Source organism: Vombatus ursinus, unplaced genomic scaffold (genome assembly GCF_900497805.2).
Source record: "Vombatus ursinus unplaced genomic scaffold, bare-nosed wombat genome assembly UNPS02014812.1, whole genome shotgun sequence".
NCBI classification, from domain to species: Eukaryota; Metazoa; Chordata; class Mammalia; order Diprotodontia; family Vombatidae; genus Vombatus; species Vombatus ursinus.
The window spans coordinates 89182360-89202180 of record NW_020954590.1 but is presented as its reverse complement, the minus strand read 5'-3'; the positions used below and the strand labels follow the sequence as shown (position 1 = coordinate 89202180).

Genomic DNA, 19821 nt, shown 5'->3' with positions numbered 1-19821 from the left:
AATGTATTAACCACCGAGAAAAATGAGTACAGCCGAGTATCAGTGCACAGAAATAAATTCGTGAGGGTCGACCATTACATGATTAAAGGTCATCCCTACCAAGTGACCTCATCACTGGTAGCGGTGTCCTGTCAGGCTTCAGGAAGGTCGCTCGCAGCGGGCAGAAGGAGGCATGGCCAGGGGAGTCTTTGAAGCAGATCAAGAGGCAGTTTTATCCCAACGCCTCACCCACATTAACATTCAGTCTATTTTTTTAAACTACTTTAAACATTTAATAGTATTGCTCCAAATGTGGGGTATAATTATTTTTCAGCATATGGCTATGTGTTTTTTTTTCCTTTCAAAGAAATCATTTTATGGACAGTCTGAAGCAACAGGCTGAATCACTACAGATTTTGACAATTTGTAAATTTTGGATGTGTCTGACAGATTTCTTTTAAGTAAGTCGTTTGTCTTCAAAAAATTTATATTAATAACTTGGTAAAAATCTTTAAAGGACAATCATTTTTACAGCATAGTAAAAGCTGATAAATATAAATAGTTTCTTCTCTAAAGAAATTATTTCAGCAAAACCTACCTCTGGATTTTTCTTCTCTACTTCTCTGAACTTTTCATTCCATTCTTCCTTGTCCCTGAGAAACTGATTGTACTCTTTATTTCTTTCAAGTTTCAATCTCTCCTTAAGATAGACATCAAAAAAAGTGTCACAATTTTAAACTTTATGGAAAAAGTGAACAACTTTATGAAAGGATTCTCATTATATTAACATCAAGTTTATATAAACTTATATATATAAACATAAGTTTATAATGAAACAGTGCAAAGATGACAAAAAATGAAATCCAAGTCAGAATAAATTTGTAACACGAACCAGGGTAAAATAATGGAAAAGGTTCTGTTCAAATAATATGCACTTCCTATTTAAGAAACATCCTTAAACATTACTTTCCACATTTTCTATTAAAACACTGAATTTGAAAAAATATAAACAAATTAAAAGCAAATAAATTACATAACTGGATACTACTCACTATATATCTCATATTTAGCATATTTAGTAAACAAATACGTCTTCTTGAATAACAAGTATTGCACTTCCTCTGAATAATACTGATGTTTGATAAAACAGGCACAGTACTCTGGAACACTTCTAGGATGATCTGTGCCACAAGTGGTATCTAACAAGAAACAACTACCATCCTGTGAGTCTTAAACAGCCTGGTTTCCATTCCTACCCCCTACTGAAAATTCTCCAAGTCCACTGACCTCTCAACTGCTAACCCTAATGGCTTTTTTCAATCCTCTGTCTTATTGGCAGTTTGATAGTTAAATGGTTTCTGTACCATCTAACACTGTTTGCAGCCCTTCCCTCCTCCCTGAGTCTCCACCCCACCCCCAACCATAAATATTTTCTTCTGTGTCTGTAACATTGATCTTGCCAGGTTCTTCAACCTGCCCTTGTCAATATCTTCCATGAGGCAAAAGAATTTTAGAGGTGGAAGGGGCCCAGGCAGACATGAAGCCCCATCAATGCTTGGACTATGAATCCTCACTTCAGCATCTTCTTCCTCTTGCCCCCTAAATGTACCTGATTCCCAAAGCTCTGTCTTCAATGCCTTCCTATACTAACTCCATTTGAGATCTAATACACTTCCATCATGCAGAGGTCTCCTACAGCAATATGTCCAGCCCAGATCTCTCCCTTGAGCAATCCCAATGACATTATAAATGTCTCCTTCTGGACTCAATGTTCTGTCAAGACCTCAAATACAACAAGAATTCACTGAACCCACCTCATAACTTCTCTATTTCTATTGAGGACACCATTCCAATCATCTAGACTTGAAACTGCAACGTCATCTTTCATTTTTCCCTCCTCCTCATCCCAGTCATTTAATTAGCTCTCAAGTCCAGTTGATTCTACCTTGACAATACTTCTCCCATCTGTTCCATTTTTCACTAACACCAATTTAGTTCAGTTCCTCATCCTTACTGACTAAACTTCACTGAAGATCCTAATAAGCTTTCCTGACTCTAGTTTCCCCTCTTTCAATCCATCCTCTACATAACTGCCAAAATTATCTTCATAATGAACAAATCTGAACTTGCCTCTCCTCTGCTCAAAAACCTTCATAGATGCTTTGTTGTCTATAGGATAAAACTTAAATTCCATAGCCTGGCACTTAAGACACTCCACAATCCAGCACAAATCTACCTTTCCTGGCTTATTTCATGCTTCTTGATCAATAAACAAACACAGATTAAGCATCTACTATTTGCTAGGCACTAATTAGGGATACAAATGCAAAAATAAAAAAGTTCCTGCATTCAAAGAGTTTTTCTTCTATTGGGGAAAACAACTTGGGTCTGTTTGTGTATGTATACACAGATAGACATATACATATATAGAGACAGATATACTATATATGTAGTATATATACACACATGCATACACATATATGCACATATGTATGTGTTTATACATAGACACGCATACATACACACACAAATACATACAAAATAGATAAATAATTTTGGAGGTGGAAGGCACTAGCAGGTGGGAGATCAGGAAAGGTTTCATGTAGAAGGTGGCACTTAAAATGAGTGCTCCTTCACAAACTTTTTATTTTGGCCAACCTAAATTATTAGTTGTTGGATTCATTCCTCCTATTTGCAGAGCATGTCTTTTATGCTTGAAACATACCTCTGTTTCATATCTCTTAAAATTAAATCATTTTTCTATAAAATCTAGCTCAGGTGCCACTTCCTCTGTCAAGCCTTCCCTTAGCTTGCCCACTTGCCCAAAGAAAAGTCATCTTAAATTTTTAAGGGGGCTTTATCAAAATTTCTCTTTGCCCCTATCACATTCCACATAGTGACACCCTTATGTTTTAGCCCCCACCAGTGAGATTCAATAGTTTTTTATCTTTGTATACCCCAAAAACCAGCATAATGCCTTCTTGCACCTAGCAGGTATTTAATTATTGTTTAATTTAAAAGAATTAGAATGCAAAGTAAGCATCCAAATACACCCAAAACTTCAACCTATATAAAACACATAAGTATGCTTTCAGCACCACTCTTTTCAGTCATAAAGAAAATTAACAATTCTTAAATTCTGTATATCTTAAGCTAAATATATATTAGTGATAGGAAGCATTTTTATTTGGTAGTTAATAGCACTTCTTTTAAAACTACTCATATCTCCTGACTGAGAAAATGACTCTTAATTTTATATGTTTCAAACCCCTATATCCCTATAACTATATATTTAGATGGCATAAGACAGGATCTGTGATTTCTTTGGCAAATGGAATTCCCACTGAAGAAATGACACTTTCTCGGCAATTCATAGTCATTTTAAGGAGTTGCCTGGGACAATGGGGAAGTTAAATGACATGCTCAGGGTCATAAAGCCAGCAGGTATGGAGAGCAAACTTAAACCTCATGCTTTCTGACTGACTCCAGCTCCCTATCCACTACATATGGCTCTGTCTTCTCAGTATATTGTTCCCAGAGATGAACCAGAGGCTCTAAGACATAGAATTGTATTTTTGAGGGATGGGATAAGAGAAAAGAAGGGAGTGAGGAGTAGGAGTTTTGCTAAATAAACTACGTGGCAGCAGCTATGCATACGTACCCATATCCATCTACAAAATTATCTACATATGTATACACACACATATATATAAAAGACAACATGGTATAAGTAGAAGACCTAGATCCAAATCCTACCTCAGACACTAGTTATGAGAAACTAGGCAAGTCACTTGACCTCTGTCCCTCAGGCAACTCTCTAGGACTAAATCATAGACTGGCGGTCATATGCCTTAGTGGAATAAGTTCCCATATCAGGAGTTTACCACACAGAGGAGATCAAAGAACCTTTGCATTTTCATATACATATACATCTCATTGTGTGTATACACACACGGGTGCGTGCATGCATGGTTATCAATAAGGCTTTTATGGTGGGGGAGATATATGAAGAAACAACTGTAGTATAAAAAAGACAAAAGATGTCAATCATTATAACTTCAAAGAGGTTATACGAAAATCAAAGACTAATTTTAGAGTTATAGAAAATGAAAAGAAACTGGTCAAAGAAAGAAAAATGTTTTCCACATTATATGACCAGAAGTAATTTATACTGTTTCTAGTAATCCAATTAAAAACCCAAATTTGTCCAAAGAAAAGTAATATATGTCAAATAGCTTTAATTTTTTTTTTGCTTAAATTTAAACTAGAAGTACATTCTTTAATAATTTTGATTCCTTACTAAGGCTGAACATTGGCAACAATTAACCTACCTTGACAGATAACCTCTCACCAATAGGAAGAGATACTCCCAGACTAGATGGATCTATTTCACTCGTTGTCACAAAGTTTTTCTGTATTTAAAAAAAGAACCTTGATTTAACTTCCGATCTTGAAATTTTCATTCAATAAAAATGCACATTTATATACTATTTTCTATAATACCATTATTGGAGGTCAAACTCCTGAGAATAAATGGCTCAATAGCATGGACCCTTAATTTGGAATTTGAGGACCAATTAGAATTAGAATTAGAATCCCTGACGAGACCTTTAGAAAATCATTTTCTGTCCAATTATTGGGTTTTATCTGCCTCCTCTGAAAAGTGAAGGAGTGGAAGCAGGTGATTTCCAAGTTCCCTTTTCACTCTAATTCCTATGATATTAAAATGTAGACTAAGAAACACAAAATAATTAGAAAAAATAAAGAAAATTTTATGCTATTTAGCAATTGACCAAAGGACAGAGGTTGATCTTATTTTTCACATATCATGGTATTCAATTCAAGGACCAAAAAAAAAAAAAAAGGAGGCTGCTTTTCAGCACACATTCCTTTGCCAATCATATAATCCTTCATTATTAGTGTTAGTGATCTATATTTCTTTACTTGAGGTCACAAATTTCCTTATGCATACTACTGCAATGACTTCTTTGGGGTTTCTGTTTTGGGGGGAGAGAAAAAGAATGAAAGGCAGAAGGGGAGGGAAAAGCAAAGGGGAGGGATAGAGGAAAAAAAGGGAAAGGAAGAAAGAGTGAACAGATATATGCATTATTTAAGCATTATATATGAATTATATATTTCTATTCATGGAGTGTTTATGGAGTAAGACCCTGCCACAGGTTAACACTAAGATGACACTAGAAAGAGGGCCTGAGTTTGGGGGTCCCGGGATCCACAGCAGACTGAGTGGGAGAGGGAAAGAGGAAGGGAAATACCAAGTGTCTCTAGTGAAACAATTACAATAGGGAGGAAAGCAGAGTTCCTATATCCATCTACTTGGAGTAGCCAATTATATTTTTTAAGAAACCTAAGCATGGTGTGTCCAAATTACAGACTGTGCACACAAATATTCCAACAGACTCCAGTATGATACCCCTGCTTCTAGGTCAATCTCCTTTCCAACTGATTCCATAAATGACTACCAAAACTTACTTCAATACAGTTCAAAGATTGTTGATTTCATCAGTGTGGGTACACAAGTTCCAGTAATACACACAGTGTTAAAGTAGGTGGTTCCAAGAGTTAATATGACCAAAAACATTTGCTTCACAGCTAACCTTTCGGTGAGAAGAACACCCAAACTTAGCTAAGTTGGCACCCAACACCCGAAGAAAAGATATTCAACCTATCCAGAGATCCACACTTGTAGTCTTTTTATCTATTTATAAACTTCCCAAAGCTTGCACTGTGCTATTATAAACTTGGAGCATCTTCATGCGGCAACGAGAAACTAGAGTATGGCTTTGGTAGAACCAAACACTAAACACTACTTTCGTCATATTATTGCACTAAAACATCTCCCTAACGCTTGCTACCTTAAACACACACACACACACACACACACACACACACACACACACACACACACACACTCACTCTCTCTCTCTCTCTCTCTCTCTCTCTCTCTCTCATCCAACTTACTTCCCACCAATATCCAGGATTCTGTCAGGTCTTTCTTCTTGATGTCCCCCACATATGCTATGCTAACCAATTCCTATTTCCATTACTTTATTCTTTACTCTACTCTGCCAGAGTGCCCTACCTTCTACCAAGCCAAATTTAGTTCATTTTGGTTTTTTTTTAATACAGTTTTTGCTTTATGTAAGTGGACCATTTCACAGACCTCTATGTAAAGCAATTTTTACACAATGTGAATTTGCACGTGGATGTGGGGAAGGCAGAGGGCCACCCACTTGTGGAGGGAGGGGGCCAGCACATGGTTCAGGGATATATAAAGGCCGAGGATAGAGAAGCAAGAGTAGGAGAAAGAACATTCAGGGTCTGGAGCCAGCCACCTTGGGGCCTGGTTGGAACCAAGGGGAAGAACACATTGGGAAGAGATATAGAGACATCAGACACAGATACAGACACAGAGAGGAGAAAATGGACGACACGTGGAGGCCAGGTACAGACATGCAGTACCTGAGCACAGACAGATAGAAGACAGACACATGGGGAGCTGGACACACGGGCAGAACAGGGCAAAGGTCTCCTCTCTCAGCACCAGAGGTCTCAAGCCAGACCCCAATCCCATGGCAGCAGTGGTGGCAGACTCATTCTTCTGTTTTTACATGGAGCGCTCTTGTCTTTTTTTTTTTTTTAGTGGGGGGGGGGAGAAGGAGAGAAGAGGCCACGGAATACCAAGCCAAGGCACAGGGGCAGAGAGAGAACACAGTACTGTTGTTATTGTTATTGTTGTTGTTGCTGTGTTTGTCCTTCATTTTTGAAGAGAACAAATGACATCACAGATGATGTCTCGACTTGCATGTGAATTGCATGTTAAGTGAGGCACAGTCGCACGAAGTTGTCAACCTCACTCTCTCTTCCTGAGTCATAAAAGTCCAATGGCAGGACTGAAAGTCAAGACAACTGGTGATGACCCAGGATGCAGTGGATGACTTTGACATCTTTGATGTTTGACCAGGCTCTAAGCACTCCACAGTACCAGCTTCAGCCACCTCCATGGCCATCAGAACAAACTGTTCTCATCCACTCATCCCCCTGGGGAAAGTCTTCACATGCCTGGGGCAAACATTCCCCTAACTCACGGACAGGCTTAAGTTCTGTCAGTTACCCTAAACCTGGTTTAGCCAGTGTTCCAAAACAGTTTACCAGGATGTGGCCACTAGAGAAGCTACAGCTTCTTGGAGCCACAGATGAAAGGGGGGTAAAGGTGCATATTAAAGCTAAATGAACGGGCCCCGAAAAGGGCTTGGCAAGCCCTTACATCAGAGGTGCTAGTCCTCCCTGAACACTCCATACACCCCTGTACAGTTAACATAGGTGGATTTTTTGGAATGTGAATTTCAGAATTCTTAAAGTCAAATTTGCATAATGCAAATTTATATAAAGTAAGCACTGTCTATACAGGTAGAACAGTATAGTGGAAAAACTCAAAAAATTAGTTCTCATTCTGGTTTTACTATTTATTGGCCAAGTAATTGGGAAAATCATTTCACCACTCTGAGATTTAGCTTTCTCATCTGTAAGATAAGAGTTGAGCTGTATGATCTTTTTTTTTTTAATTTTTTTTTATTTTCACATTAGTCATGTTATAAGGAATTGGAACCAATAGGAGGAACCACAAGAAAGAGGAAACAAAACAAAATAGAAGGAAAAAAAGAGCAAATAGTATGCTTCGATCTGCATTCAAACTCCACAGTTCTTTCTCTAGATGTGGATAGCATTTTCCATCATGAGACTTTTGGAGATGTCTTAAAACCTTGCATTGCTGAGAAGGGCTAAGTCCATCAAATTTAGTCATCACACAACATGGCTGTTACTGTGTACAATGTTCTCCTGGTTGTGCTCACTTCACTCAGCATCGGTCCGTACAAGTCTTTCCAGGTTTTTCTGAAGTCCGCTTATTCATCATCTCTTATAGCACAATAGTATTCCATTACATTCATATACCACAACTTGTTCAACCATTCCCCAACTGATGGGCATCCTCTCAATTTCCAATTATTTGCCACCACAAAAAGAGCTGTTATAAATAGTTGTGTACATGTGGGTCCTTTTCCCATTTGTTTGATCTCTTTGGGATACAGCCCTAGAAGTACTATTGCTGGGTCAAAGGGTATGCACATTTTGATAGCCCTTTGGGCATAGTTCCAAATTGCTCTCCAAAATGGTTGGATCATTTCACAACTCCACCAATAATGCATTTTCCAATTTCCCCGCATCTTCTCCAACATTTATCATTTAACTGTTTTGTCATGCTGGCCAATCTAATAGGTGTTATGTGGTACCTCAGAGTTGTTTTGATTTGCATTTCTCTAATCAGTAGTGATTTAGAGCATTTTTTCATATGATGTAGATGGCTTTAATTTCTTCAAATGAGAACTGCCTGTTCATATCCTTTGACCATTTATCAATTGGGGGATGGCTTGTATTCTTATAAATTTGACTTATAAATTCTCTATATATTTGAGAAATGAGGCCCTTATCAGAGATAATGGTTGTGAAAATTCTTTCCCAATTTTCCACCTTCCTTCTAATCTTGGTTGCATTGGCTTTGTTTGTGCAAAAACTTTACAATTTAATGTAATCAAAGTTATCCATTTTGCTTTTCATAATGTTCTTTATCTCCTGTTTGGTCATGAATTCTTCTGTTCTCCATAAATCTGATAGGTAAACTATTCCTTGCCCTCCCAGTTTACTTACATAAGTATCAGCCTTTATATCTAAATCATGAACACATTTTGACTTTATTTTGGTCTATGTCTAGTTTCTGCCATACTCTTTTCCAGTTTTCCCAACAATTTTTATCAAATAGTGAGTTCTTATCCCAGAAGCTGGGGTCTTTGGGTTTATCAAACAGTAGATTACTATAGTCATTGACTACTGTGTCTTGCATACCTAACCTATTCCACTAATCCACCACTCTATTTCTTAGCCAGTACCAAGCAGTTTTGATGATTGTTGCTTTATAATACAATTTAAGATCTGGAAAGGCTAGGCCATCTTCTCCTGCATTTCTTTTCATTAGTTCCCTCGATATTCTGGACCTTTTATTATTCCAAATGAATCTTGTTATTATTTTTTCTAGCTCTATAAAATAATTTTTTGGAAGTTTCATTGGTATGGCACCGAATAAGTAAGTTAGCTTAGATAGAATTGTCATTTTTATTATATTAGCTTGGGTTACCTGTGAGCAACTGATGTTTTTCCAGTTATTTAGATCTGACTTTATTTGTGTGAAAAGTGTTCTGTAACTGTGTTCATATAGTTCCTGGGCTTATTTCAGCCGGTAGATTCCTAAATATTTTATAATGTCTCCAGTAACTTTAAATGGAATTTCTCTTTCTATCTCTTGCTGTTGGGCTTTGTTGGTAAAATATAGAAATGCCAGTGATTTGTGTGAGTTTATTTTATAGCCTGCAACTTTGCTAAAGTTGTTTATTATTTCAAGTAGTTTTTTACTTGATTCTCTAGGATTCCCTAAGTATATCATCATATCATCTGCAAAGAATGATAGCTGTGTTTCTTCTTTGCCTATTCTAATACCTTCAATTTCTATTTCTTCTCTTAATGCTAAAGCTAACATTTTCAGTACCACACTGAACAACAGTGGTGATAATGGACATTCTTGTTTCACCCCTGATCCTACTGAAAATGCTTCTAGCTTATCCCCATTACATACAATATTTGCTGAAGGTTTTAAGTAGATGCTACTTATCATTTTAAGGAAGACTCCATTTATTCCTATGCTCTCTGGCGTTTTTAGTAGGAACAGGTGTTATATTTTGTCAAAAGCTTTTTCTGCATCTATTGAGATAATCATGTGGTTTCTGTTAGTTTTGTTGTTGATATAATCAATGATGCTGATAGTTTTCCTAATACTGAACCAGCCCTGCATTCCTGGTATAAATCCTACCTGGTCATAGTTTATTATTCTTGTGATAAGTTGCTGTAATCCATTTGCTAATATTTTATTTAAAAATTTTGCATCTATACTCATGAGGGAAATTGGTCTAAAATTTTCTTTCTCTGTTTTGATGCTTCCCAGTTTAGGTATCAGCACCATATCTGTATCATAAAAAGAATTTGGTAAGACTCCTTCTTCACCTATTTTCCCAAATAGTCTATATAGTACTGGAATTAATTGTTCTTTAAATGTTTGATAGAATTTGCTTGTAAATCCATATGGTCCTGGAGATTTTTTCCTAGGGAATTCATTGATGGCTTTTTCAATTTCTTTTTCTGAGATGGGGTTATTTAAGTATTTTACTTCCTTTCCTGTTAATCTGGGCAATTTATATTTTTGTAAACATTCATCCATTTCACTAAGATTGTCAAATTTATTGACATACAGTTGGGCAAAATAGTTCCTAATTATTGTTTTAATTTCCTTTTCCTTGATGACGGATTCACCCTTTTCATTTTTGATACTGGTAGTCTGGTTTTCTTCTTTCATTTTTTTTTAATTAAATTAACCAAGGGTTTATCTATTTTATTGGTTTTTTTAATAAAGCCAGCTTTTTTTGTACACACACACACACACACACACACACACACACACACACACACATATGTTTTGTCATCTTTCTTATGTCTGTATTCAAATTTAAGTTTGCCTGCTCCATCACCTGGGGTTTAGGATCTCCCCCTGGTATGCTGAAGCGAGGCTTTCCACTGGCTTGCTGGGACGCCTCCAGTTCTGTACTGCTCCCCCTCCCCCAGAGCAAGAGGGGCCTTTTCCATTAATCTCTCAAGCTTCCTGGACTACAGGACTGCTACACCCCATCTTTCTGCTGGTTCAGCTGTTTCAGGGTCTTTCCCAGGGTGATATTTTCTGGGCTTTCAGAGGTCAATAAGAGAGGATGAGAATGACTTACTTCTTACTCTGCCCTCTTGGCTCCTGGAAGCAGAACCAAGCTGGATGATCTTTAAATGACTCTTGACATTGTGTGATATGACTGTTTAAAATAGTCACTGGATCAACAAGCATTTATTAAGAAAATACCAAGTGCCAATCATAGTGCTAAGCACTGGTAATACAAAGGCAAAAAGCAACTTTGAAAGAGGTCAGTCTAATAATAAATAATTTTGCTCTCTCTATATGTACAAACAATAACAAATCTCAAAAAAGTCCTACACTGAAGCTTCATCATGAGATGGAGATGACCTTAAGATCTCAGAAGGCTATATCAGCAGAACACAAAATTCAATACCTTCTGCCATCTTGGAAAGGTTTTAAGTATGATAATGAAGACAGATATTCTTTCTGTCCAAGGACCAACCTAACTAATATTGAAAAAGTTCATACCAGTAGGCTGGCTGCTAGGTAATTAATATTTTTTGCAATAAAAATCCATTCAACAACAGAAACCCACAAAATGGCCTTCAGTCCTATGTAGTGCCCTTCTACTTTTGTAACAGTAATAGCAGAGTGGCAGAAAAGGGGATAAGGGGAGTTGAAATCTCCTATTTTTACACTGGCGGTATCAAACTCAAATAGAAACAAACAGATCCTTATTTAGCATACATTGCCTTAGAAAACCACAAATTAACAGTATCTGTGTTATACTGTATTTTTACTTATTTTGTGAAACATTTCCCTGAGTGTGGTGGGCACACTCAGGAGTTCTGCAGTAAGAGTTTGACACCTGTTTTACACCATGTATAACTATTAACCTGCTGGCATCATTGTCCAATGACTAACAAGCTTTTTATAGTGCAGGAGAAATTGAATCACATAAGTATTGACATTCTCTTGCTAGAAATTAAATCATAAAACAAAAGGGAAAATGAATCTAAATGGAAGGTTGTCCTTGTAAAGGCAGATAAGAGACTTTGTAGAACTGGTTTCTCAGGAGCCCAAATGCAGTAATAAAAATCATCAGTTCATGAGAAAGAGAGACAGAGAAAAATAGAGTTGAGGATTAAGAAACAGAATCTAACAGGTTATTCAGAAGCCTCCCATTTATAGAAAACTCTGGAAATAGGCACTAAACAACAAAACAAAACAAACTATTTCTTATGATACAGGAAACAAGTGCTTCCCAATATAGAAGTAATTCCTGAATTTGCTGCCGACAAGTAAGGCCACTGACAGTATATAAGGCCATGGTCAAAAATCAACAAAATAAAAAGATAAAACAAAAAAATCACTTAACATGATTACAACAAGCTCCAACCTGACCTACTTATATAAATCCCTAATGCTTTGATTCCAAGAAACAAAATGGTTAGAGGAAAAGATACCACCACTATTACCATTTCCTTCAGAAGTTTTACCAACGTAAAGGAAACAGTACAATCAGGCATCTGAACAAAAGAGTCTAGAAATCACCTTGGCCAGTAAACACCTAAACCCTTTGCTGAAGAGACAGACACGACAGCCAAAAGCAATACTAGTTTAAAATATAAACTTATTATAGCAAAACACTACAAATAAAGATAGTGAAATATTATGTATGAGAAGTATTTCATTATAAAACAGGGAAGCGAAGCTAAGGGGAAAACAAATCTACGAAAGACTTGGCATGAAACCCAAATGAACCAGATAATCCCAAGACCATTTTATAACTAAAATGAGATTACAACAAATAGACAAAAAATAAAACACACCTGGAGCATTTTAATAGCAACGTATTTTCATTATCTATGTCACTGGAAACACTACATTTGGACTCTAACAGCTCAGTTCTGCATGTGCTATATTGTAAGAAAGTAAGCAGAAATTGCACTTAAGAAAATGAAGTCAGGAAATTTAGCATTTCAGGAAAAACTGTTGGAGTGGGCTTACTCCAAAGAGAAGAGATATATGCCAGAAGTAACAGTTTTGAAAGCACTGAAGAACCAACTTACAACATATTTGATAAAGGGAAATTACCAAATAAAAGTGAAAAGGTATTACTACCCAAAAAAAGGGTATCTAGAGACCATCAACAACTACTGACCAATATGCCTATTTTTTCATTTCTATAAACTCATTATTAAACTATAAGACAGTCACATAAGTGGCTGACAGTTGTAGTACATATAGACCTGTTATTTATTGTATGTTAAGTATTTAAAAAGCAAAGTTAAGCAAATGTAGACGTGTTCTCTAATGAGTTGTCTCTCACATACATTAGTATCATATGAGAGTCTTTGATAGAACTAACCACAAAATATAATTTTGCTCAATGATCCTCTGATTGTATCAGGGTGACAGTGAAAAGAATGTCTAGTAAGCTAATTAGGTGGTCTAGGTGGGCTGGGGTGGACCAGTTGTATTGGGCAGAGGCACCAGTGATCTGGGCTGCTGAAATGTGTGGGAAAATTCAGGGACTGAGTTGCTTTCAAAGATACGGTGTTTTCCTTTCAGGGGTCCAGGTCCCATCACCCCATTATTCCCCCTTCAAACAAATGGGACCCAAAATCTTTGAGGTAAGGGGAGAAGGTCTCGGCTTCTGAAACTGCTTCCTGTTGGCAAGAGGTGTAGAGCTGTCCCTGCATTGCTATGTCCTGTTCAGGGGGTGTCAGACTTTGGAACCTAGCTAACACCAGGTCCAGTGAGTTAGGGCGCCTATGATTCAGTCAAAGGTTGGTATGCAGCCTTGTTAGTATGCAATTTGGAAGCAGATGGTCTAGATCCTAGAGGAGACAAATCTGGTAAGGGAGTCAAGCAAACAAGGGCTAAACAGGAATAAATGGAATATGATCAGAAGGGGAATAAGTATGGGGACTAGTAGAAAAAGGAGCCAAAAATCTCCATGAAGAAGATGGTTTGGAGGCACTGAGGTTATCATGAATTTCTTGCATCCAACTAGCCTTTTCCAAAATATGTTCAATATGGCTCTACCTACCCAAAGTTGTTGATGTACATACAGTAGGAGGTGTTTGCCAGGGTACATACACTCCTGCTAGAGGCAAGCAGGTAGGGTAAGGTCTAGGACCATATCTGCTAGGGAATCCAAAGCTTGCTGGATTTCCCGGAGATTATAAGCTGTCTTATTTGCCAATTGATGAATGGTCTCTGTAAGGTTAGAAAGAGTAAGTTTATGTTGTAGGTGACCACATCAGGGCATGAGATACTCCGCTCCCTTTTTAAGGAACCAAAGAACATTTCCCCAGAATCCACGCTTTGCCCTTTTCAAGGTGGAGGTCCTCAGCTCTGTGGCATTGAAAATGGAAAGGGAAGGGGCTAAAAATCCTAAAGTCTTTGTAAGATGTTAAGCATTGGGTGGCCAGGGTGGAAAAGAAAGAGAAGGAAGTAAAAGCATCAATTGTAGACAGCCTTCTCAAAGAGTTTAACCACAAAACAGAAGAGATAGAGGATGATAACTAGTGGAGATAGACAGATGAAGTAAGGGGCTTTTGAGGACAGGGGGAGAGATGGGCATGTTTGTAGGCAGCAGAGAAGAAGCAGACAGAAAGAGATAAAATACAAGTTTGAAAGAGAGTGGGAATGATGGAGATTGTAATCTGCTGACGAAGATGGGATGGCATGGAATCACTCGTGAATGTAGAAGGGTCTGCCCTGGCAAAGGAGAATGGCATGTTGGACAAAGGTGAAGAAGGAAACAGTAGTAGAAAGCACCTCAGTGATGTGAGATGAGAAGGGGGAAAGAAAACTGAGCTCTGAGGGAATGGCCTCAATTTTCATCAAATACCATGCAACTCTTAAGTGTCTCTGGGTCCAGTGCCCTACCCACTGCATCTTCTCTACCTCTTAGAATTTTTATCTTCTTTCAAGATTCAGCTTAATAGCACCTCCTAAAGACTTTTATGCTCACTTCAACCACATGCTCCAATTGTCTTCTATTGACTTACCCATGTAAGTTATACCACCACCACCTTATTCCCCTGCAAAATATAAATTCCTTGAAGTATCCTAAATGCCTAACACATTATCTTATACATAGCAGCGGAGTTGTTTGTGGCAGGGGAAATACTGCAGAGTTAAGCTGAAAAGCCAGTGGATTTGGAATGAGAAGACACTTCAGTTTAAGTACGACAATGTCTCTCATTCCATTCTAATGTTGAAGATGAAGAGCTAGCCAGAAAGTTAGGTGAATTCTGAACTAATTGAATACCAGACCAAAACAATAGTTCATTAATAGCTCTACCGTCAACCTGGAAGGTATCTAGTGGATCTACCAAAGGTGATGTATTGCTTAACATTTATGTTAATGACTTGGATAAAGGGCATAAAATGGCATACTTATCAAATTTGCAAATGACCCAAAACAAAGAGGGTAAACTAAGATACCGGACAACCAAAGTCAGGATCCAAAAAAGATCTCAACAAGTTAAATCATTGGGCTTAATCTAATAAAATGACATTTAATAGGTATGTGTGTAGATAGATAGGTGGATAAATAGATAGACAGACATATGGATAGATATGTTAAAGATTATAGATTGAAACAACTTCACAAATAAAAAATAGCAACCAGTGATACCAACCAAGCTTGCTTAAATAAACATATGAAAAAGATTTGAAGGTTTCAATGAATTATAAGCTCAACATGAGTCAACAATGTTAAGAACAAGAGAGCTAAAAGCTGCTGTACTCTGCCCTCATCATACCACATTCTTAGTCCCGCATGTCAACTCTAAACACCAAATGTTAAGGACACTGAGAAAATGAAGTTTCCCAAGGAAAGTGGATGAGGACGGTGAAGGGCCTTGAGATCATTCCATATGAAGATCAATTAGAAGAAATAAGCATGTTCAATTTAAAGAAGAATCAGGGAAGACATAATCACTGTCTTCAAGTCTTTGAAAAACTGTAACATGGTGGGGAGCTAGGTAGCGCAGTGGATAGAGCACCAGTCCAGGCATCAGGAGGACCTGAGTTCAAATCCGGCCTCAGACACATAAAAAAATCATACTAGCTGTGTGACCCTGGGCAAGTCACTTAACCCCATTGCCTAGCCAAAAAAAAAAAAAAAAAAAAAAAAAGACTGTTATATGGAATAAGGATTTATTTTCTGCTTTTTCTGTTTGGCTCAAAAGACAGAACAAGGAGTAATAAATTAAAGTTGAAAAACCATATTTTGGTTCAATATAAGAAAAAACCTGATAACAATCAAAGCTATCCCAAAGATAAATGAGTTGCCTTAGGAGGCAGTAGATTTCCCTTTCACCTGAAGTTTTCAACAGAGGCTGCAAGAGCACTTGTTGGGAATGCTGTCAAGTGTATTCGTACTCCAGTATGGGCTAAACTAGATGGATTCTAAGGTCCCTATCAACTTTCAGACTCAATGCAATTCCAACTCTGATACTTGCTTTCTATGTGTTCATGAATAAGTCACTCTACTTCTCTAAGACTAAATTTCTTCATCAAGTGAAAACAATACCTGGGACACCTGTCACTTGAGGTAGTGGTTGTTCCTGGGAAAGGATAAGGACCATGGGCTCTCAATGGTGTTTTAACTGGGAAGTAGATCAATGATAATAAATAAGCAATATATACTAAAAACTGCACATTTGTATTAATCTTATGTACACCGAAAGGAGGACATTTAAGCTTCATAACTAGTGTGCACTGATTCTTCAGAAACTCCATTTTTACAAAGGAATTTAACCCTTATGTGAAAAGAAAGAAAACTGGAACTGGCTGAAAACTAACTAGGACAAAAGGGACAGGGTAAAAGAAAGGGTAACTATCTGGGTGTGTTTGTGGATGGTGTTTAATGTCATGTGAGTTCCTTCAAGAATCAACAAAGTTGAGTTAGGCTCATGGCACTCACTGAGCCACTCCCTAGAAGAGTGGCATATAAAGCCATACTAAACGCTTATATCAAAAAGCATCTGAGTTACACTGCTTTCCTAGAGGCATAACTAAAACAGAAAGAAAGAGCTAACAGTTGTGAATATGGTACTTTGTAAACTTTAAAGTGACATATAAATGTGAGCTAATGTAATATAATTTAATGGCTTACATTTCTCTTACATCTATCCCTTCAGAGCCCAGCAGAGTGATGAACACAATATATTAGGCATTCAACAAATACTTCTTAATACTGATAATACAAATGTAAATTTTCATCTCATTAAACAACATCTACCACTTATAATTATCACAACAATTTTTTTTAATGATTGCATTTATTTACTTAACATATATTATGGAACTTTAACTACCAAATAACAGCTGACTCTTACACAGCACTTTACAGTTTGCAGAACACTTTCTTTACAAAACCATGAGGTATAAGTACCATATTATCATTTCCATTTTAAAACAGAGTTTCTAAGATGCCTGAAGTCAGTAGAGAAATCTTTTGAAGTCAAATAAGGGATGCAGGGGAGGGTTACTCTTTCAGGGACCTGGGATCAAGGCTAAGAATTAGTGAACCTGAGAGACTAAGTTCTTCATAGAACTGAAGACCTAGGGATGTCATTGGAACGAAGAAAGAAGTAAGAGATTTTGGATGTCTCTTACCTAGAGTTCCCACATCTGGAGCTATATGGTTGAAGAAATAGCTTCTAGACAGAATGAAACACCTACCAGAGTCAAATAAACTGGCTAGAAAACTTAGAGCTTGACCTAGCAACTAGCTCAGGCAGAATTGAAAAGATTTTTTTTTAGTGCATCAAGAAAAGAGGAGACTAAGAAAGCTAGTTTCTTGAACATTTACACAAAACACCAGGTTTAACTTAGGCTTAGAAGCCTATAATCTTTATTCACTGTTATTGTAAATTCCTTTTGTGCTTTCCATTAGTTCTTAGTACTTAAAACACTTAAAAACACACACAAAAAAGTCTGTGTACTGTTCTGGAGCAAGGAAGAAGGGAAGAGGTTTGCATTTTCTTCCATAGACGGAAATGGAGGAATCAAAGTTTCAAGGAGGAGGCGGCAAAGAAAAAACAGCAATGTGTACTGGTAAGCCAAATCCTGCCAGCTAGTACTGGTAGGTAAAAAAAAAAGTGTGAAAGTGAGGGATCAGTACAGTAGGTCCCATGGTACCATACCAGAAAAGTTTTTTTTATTTAAATTACTGATAATATATTTTTTTTAATCATCTGCTTCTTTCGCTCAAATATGCAAAAGAAACACAAGCTACTTATTGTTCAGTTAGTTGAGCTATTATAACATAATTATACTCTACTTACAGGTATAATTTTCCACGAACAAGTCAATAATTTAAACCCCTAAAATATAGAGTTCATTAATCAACTGAATATTTCTCCTTCTATCTACCATTTAACAAAGTCTGACCTACTCATTATTAACATATTCATTTAAGTGGTGACAAATGGCATGTCCGATCACACATGAATTTACATTAACAGTAAGAATTCATGATAAAGCAAAGATAGCAAATGCAATGCAGAAACCATGAGAAGAACTTCGATTACATTAATGAAATACATTAATGATGTATAGAATGTCATCTTGCTATGAACAAGAAAAGTTATGAATTACTACATTCTTCAACACAAACAAAATAATTGTTCTAATTGGTAGAGGAGCAGTCAGAGGTGTGCTGATAAATGTTTAACATTTAACATTAACATCTCCAAAACACACTAGCACACTTTAACATTTAATAGGCATTGTTAAAATTTTCTCTGTCATTTTCTGAAATCTAACCAACAAAACAACGATTTGTAGTGTTTGCCGATTTCCAAGAGGCTCACTTTGAAAATTTAACAAACAGCTCTCAACGGGAAGTAGGAACTAGTTCCAGCACACCCCTGCAGCAGCAATCTCAAACACAAAAACTACAAGCTACTAATTTTAAGAACATTTAGGAGAGTGCAATATTTTAGGTACTCTACCTTTCTTTTTGCCTGTGTAATACCCTAAAGTCAAGAAAAACAAGTCATTGATAAAATGCATTTAAAGTTCTTTTCTTCATATGAAAAATAATGTTCTAATTAAAATAAGGAGGTAAAATGCAGCTGAGATAAATTCAAGACTATCTTAGAAGTGAGAATATCTTGATAATTTCCAATCATTTTACAAATATATACAAAGCTTAGTAGTTTACAAATTAAAATGGACTTGTTTTGATATTTATTATGAATCTTAAGTTTAAATATATCCTATATTAGTGAACAAACTGCATTTAAAAGAGTTTATATTCAATAAAATAGGTGAAAAAATTAGGCCAAAAATTCAACAGTGCAGTGGCTAAACTATATGGCTACTTATGTTTACTATCCTATTTTAAAGGCAGAAAATAATTCATAACAAAAACTCTATTATTATGGTCAAAAACAAATCAATAAGTATCTATCATGAAAAATTACAAGAGTTATTTCAAAACATATCATATTTTAAAGGAAACGTGAAATCAAGATTTAGAATCTCATTCAAAATTATATAACCTGTTGTTCTAATCAGGTAAGTGAACCTACAGCATTCATTGTTACTCTACCATTTCTCTAACGTGCACCTTTTTACTCTGATTTTGCCTACTACTATTTCTTTCTCCTGTCCCTAATTTTTTCTTCCCTATGTTTGTTTTCAGCTTTTCATTGCCATCTACATGCATAATTAAGCTCTGCAAGTAGCACCTCAGCACTTAGGTTTTGCAGAGCAAACATTAAATACTTTTGGATGAAAGGGCTCCTACTCAAAAATTTTTAACTTACGCTACTGTTGCCATCTTGAAGCTTAAAAGAATCTTTACCTGAGTAAGATACCGTCTGTAATCTTGTCGAAGTTCTTCCTTTAGCTTATGTTTCTTCCTTTCATATTCTTCACCAAGTGGTAAACTCAATCCATAATCAATCCCTGCGATATATAAAATTCACTTTCAATGCACTCTTGATAGAATAAAACAGATTGTGAAAGAAAGTCCACTTATATCTATCTTTTGATTATTAGCAAGC

The 19821-nt window shown here is 36.6% G+C and overlaps 1 protein-coding gene across 14 annotated transcripts in view; it reads right to left on the bottom strand.

The window, feature by feature from the left end:
• The window catches only part of LOC114053780 (centrosome and spindle pole-associated protein 1-like), a 133484-nt gene that overhangs the window by 92503 nt on the left and 21160 nt on the right, over window positions 1-19821 (bottom strand). For 9 of the 14 annotated variants that reach the window (XR_003570423.1, XM_027876919.1, XM_027876918.1 and 6 more), the window contains exons 4-6: window positions 19620-19723; window positions 4311-4391; window positions 578-679 (exon numbers count right to left, since the gene is read on the bottom strand). Coding sequence is in view for 13 of the 14 variants with exons in the window: in XM_027876919.1 (XP_027732720.1) it covers window positions 578-679; window positions 4311-4391; window positions 19620-19723 (287 nt within the window). In the remaining variant the exon portion in view is untranslated. The remainder of the gene's footprint in view (window positions 1-577; window positions 680-4310; window positions 4392-19619; window positions 19724-19821) is intronic. The other 5 variants (XM_027876924.1, XM_027876930.1, XM_027876931.1 and 2 more) reach the window with 3 other exon arrangements.